The 4,276-nt window shown below is 36.1% G+C and overlaps 1 protein-coding gene across 1 annotated transcript; it reads left to right on the top strand.

Annotated features, from left to right (window-relative positions):
* The first annotated feature begins 277 nt into the window (after positions 1 to 277).
* LOC149164360 (uncharacterized) lies at positions 278 to 1,534 on the top strand. Its single transcript, XM_089432078.1, has 2 exons — positions 278 to 429; positions 630 to 1,534. The coding sequence occupies exon 2, from the start codon at positions 636 to 638 to the stop codon at positions 1,026 to 1,028; it is 393 nt and encodes a 130-aa protein (XP_089288204.1). The 5' UTR covers positions 278 to 429; positions 630 to 635; the 3' UTR covers positions 1,029 to 1,534.
* The last annotated feature ends 2,742 nt before the right edge of the window (positions 1,535 to 4,276 follow it).

Below are 4,276 nucleotides of genomic sequence, written 5' to 3'. Positions count from 1 at the left end.
AAAAATTAAATACGTAAATCTTTTATAAAATCTTTACACGTTTGCCAATAACTTATTGCATACATAAAAAAATAAAATAAAAAATGCATAAAGATTTATTCAACTATTTCTCCTTACATAAAAGTCCATTCATCAAAATCAAATGTTCAACAATGTTGGGACGGTATATTCTCTATTTATTTATTTTGCCTGCATTGACCCACAATATTAGGTTTCGCAATTCCCAAGCAACCGAGAAAAGTTGCCGGCCTCCCGTCGGGCCAACGCCACAATTACTTCCGGCGACACCCACCCCGGTTCCAGCCTATAAATTGCAGGCGCTGCTAGTGTATCGCAGTTTGCCGCTTTGGTGTTCGAATCACGGTCCGAGAGATTGTCCGTTTCTTTCTCCTGATTCTTTCTGCCTTCTGCGCCTATATTCTCTGCACGGTTAGTGCGCTCCTGTCCTCCATTTTTCTGTTTTTGGTCCACCGATCCGGTTTCTACTGTTGTAATATATATGCCAAAGCCAATTCCATTATATGGCATTGGCCTGTCGGATCTGCTTTGATGGTTTCATTTTATTTAATTTCCTGGATTTCTGTTACTAGGGTTTTAAATTTCCATTAATGTGTGTGTGAGATTTGCAGGGAAGAATGAGCTCCTCAGATCTGGTAGCGGATGAGGCCAAGCAGCAGGGCGCCGTTGCCTGCCAGGAAAACGCATCGTCGTCTCCGCCTGTGGCTCTCCGCAGGGATTTATCTGCCACACCGGCCCCCGGGATTACGATGAGGAGGTCGTGGTCCGCGGACTCTTTGGCCAGCACAGGAGTCAAGACCTGTGTTTGCGCTCCCACCACCCACGCCGGTTCTTTCCGTTGCCGTCTCCATCGCCATTCTGCTGTTCACCAGGCCCACGCTCACGCCAACACTGCCCCTCTACCCCCGCCTCCGGTGCCCCACGCTCACACCAACACTGCCCCTCTACCCCCGCCTCCGGTGCCCTCGAGGCCTCCGCCGGCGTCTCCAAGGAGCATCGAGGCTCTGTGATTTTTATTGGATTGAACTATGTGCCCTCGAGGACTCCGCTGGCGTCTTTCAGGAGTCCTCTGATTCTTATTGGATTAAACCTGACATTTATAAATTATTATTATTGATATGATCGAGATTCAGGGCAAATGCATTTAGGTTTCTGAGAGGTATTTGCATTTTTAGGGCTTTTGCGTTTTGGGGTTTTATAGCTGGATCCACATCTGCAGTCTTTTGGCTTTTGAAAAAAAATTACACTATTGAAGATTGCCCTCTTCGACATGGTTTGTACATTTGCATTTTTATGGCTTCTGCGTTTTGGGGTTTTATAGCTGGATCCACATCTGCAGTCTTTTGGCTTTTGAAAAAAAATACACTATTGAAGATTGCCCTCTTCGACATGGTTTGTACATATAGATACTCAAATTTTGAACATCGAGCACTGCCATTATTTTGGGAAACACGGTGTCTCTATGCGAATGTTTCAACACCCTTTTGATTTAATCGTATGTGTGCGTGTTTTTACAGAGGCTGTGAAGAATCTAAGATTTATTTGTGTCATCAAAGCTTACCCGTCCTAAGAATTAAATGAAACATGCATCATTGATTAAACCCCCAAGGCGTGGGGTATTAAAAATAAAATGTCAGAATGATCTGCTGTTTAGATTCACGATCCATGGCATTCTGAAAATTTTGCCAAAAAACTCAATAAAGTTCATAATATTAACGATCCTTAAGCATTTACCAGGAAACCTCAATAAAATTCATAATCTTAAACATTCTAATACAGACCTGCAATTATTAAGAGTCCGCACATCTGACAAGCGATTCAATCTATCAATGCTTCAGTTAATTTTACTCAGAACGAATACCAGTCAGTTTGGCTCTGTTACGCTACAGTTGCTACAGGTTTCCAGACTCACTTTCTGCGTATGGTCTGGGTACCTGAACGGACTCACCTTCTGCTTATGGTCTGGATACCTGAACGTAGCCGTATTTTGCTTGGGGTGCCATTCAAGTAATTCGATTTAATTCCATTAAATTTTTTATTTATGGACTGTGTACTGTGATTTTCAGGTTTGAAAAGGGGCTCGCACACTCGGCGTTTTTGTGTTTGAAGTCAAATTGATCTGACAGGTCATCTGAAATGTGTAGCAGGGACGTGGTTGGTAGCTTGGTAGATTGAAATAACTGGTTTGACAGAAGGGTAGTGAGTGGTTTCTCGAAAATAAAAAGCTGCATGTGGTTAATAGAAAAACTGGAGAAGTACGGACCATGAATTGAATCCTTCGCAAAAACTGAAAAGTACAGGCCAGGAATTGAACACAGGACCTTCGCCAGCATGGAATGTGGGATACTCAAATTGTATACTTTTGTGGTTTGTTTGATTTTAAATAAGTTTAAATTATACCAAAATTTTTAATTCAAATTTGACCAAATGTGTGGTATTTACAGTGTTTATTTTTCTCTTTAAATTATATCAATTTTTTTCAATTCAAGTTTGACCAAAATGTGCCGTTTTTCTCTCCTTTTTTAGCTTAAATGGTATTAAAAAAAATATTCAAGTTTAGATTAGTTAAATTAACTGTTTTTTGAAATTAAAAAAATTGAAATAATATATATATAGTTATATTAATTAAAATTTATACTTTTAACTATTTTTTAAATTTGTAAAAATAATTTACCAAAAATTTAAATAAAATGGGTAAAAATAACTAATTAAAAAGTTATTCAAGTTTACATTAGTTAAATTAATTATTTTTTAATAAATTTTATTTTAAAACGTTTTAATAAAAAATTATGAATTTGAAAACATAATTTTGAAATTAAAAAAATTGATATAATAAAAATATTTATAAAAAATTAATTTTTTTAATATTAATTAAATTTATACTCTCAACAATTTTTTAAATTTGTAAAAATACTATACCAAAAATTTAAATAACATTGGTAAAAATAACTAATTATAAATTTAAATAACTTAAATCGTATGAGTTTTTTCTTTAAATTTTAACTTCGTAAGATTAACTTTTTCCCAGAGATTAAAAAACACAAAATTATATTAAAAAATAAAACCAGTACATACATACAAAATAACATATCATCAACTTAGCTGTATAAATTTTATTTTAAAAATTTAAAATTAAAAATAAGTAATATAAATGTGTAAATTTTCATTTTTATAAAATAATTTAATAATATTTTTTAATAATCTAATATTACTTTTTAATAATTAGACTTTATATTTTTAATAATTCTAGACAATTTACATAAAATTATAATATAAATATGCTAGGTGCTTATACAATTAATGTATTAATTTTTTTTAAGCATATTCTAAATTCATTTTCAATTATTTCGGATTCTAACTCATTATGCTATACATGTTACTATCATTTCTTTATATCCCCTGTGCTTATGGAAATCGGATGCCATCGGATGCCCTCTCAAAATGATTTTGTTCTTGTGGTTGGTATTCAACAACAGAAATTTGTTTTGAGAAAATTTGAGGAAGAGACGCTGGCCCGGGCAGAGGTTCTATGTGCGAACCTGCGGAGGAATCTAATCTCCATATGTTCTTCCAATGCAACTCCTTTCTTTAGATGTGGTATGGATTATCTTTGTTTTATGGTTTTCTTAGGTTGTTTTTGTTTCAGATCAAGTTGCTTTTCAATGGTGGAGCCAGCAAAAGAACTCTTGACGATCTTTGTTTATTATTGCCTTCTGGTGCTTATGGAATTGGAGGAATGCCAAGATCTTCCAAGATTCCAAAGAGCCTCTAAAGTCATCCCTGCATCGCTTAATTGCCTTTCATGACATGATGCTTGTGAAAAAGGCCAAGATGAAAAAGGATTGCAATAAAGAGGTTGATGATACTTCTTTTGCTGCTCCCTGTGCTTTTTTCGATGGGGCCTAGCAGAATAATATTTGTGGATGTGGGGTCCACATTATTATGGACGAGAAGCTGCAATACTTTCTATCCTGGAATGGTGGGATTGGCTCAAACAGCTTGGCCGAGGCGAGGGCTCTTGCAGGACTGCTTGCCTTCTGTGTATTTTTTGACATTCAGAGCATTTCAATTTTCGGTGATTCAAAATCAATGATTGACCATGTAAGGGGAGCTTGCCACATCAGTGGTCCTCATTTGTCTGGGTGGTTAAACAGATCATGTATTTCTGGACAAATATGAAACAACGCTCAATTCACCACATCCCTGGCTCCCAAAATGATCAAGGTCTGAGAAGGGTTTGTCTATGGCGCGGGGTTCT

Source organism: Pinus tabuliformis, chromosome 5_1, assembly GCF_031772625.1.
Source record: "Pinus tabuliformis cultivar Carrire ecotype Pingquan chromosome 5_1, CPIR1, whole genome shotgun sequence".
In the NCBI taxonomy this organism is placed as follows: Eukaryota; Viridiplantae; Streptophyta; class Pinopsida; order Pinales; family Pinaceae; genus Pinus; species Pinus tabuliformis.
Note: the sequence above shows the minus strand (reverse complement) of the source record. Positions and strands in the feature narration are given on the sequence as shown.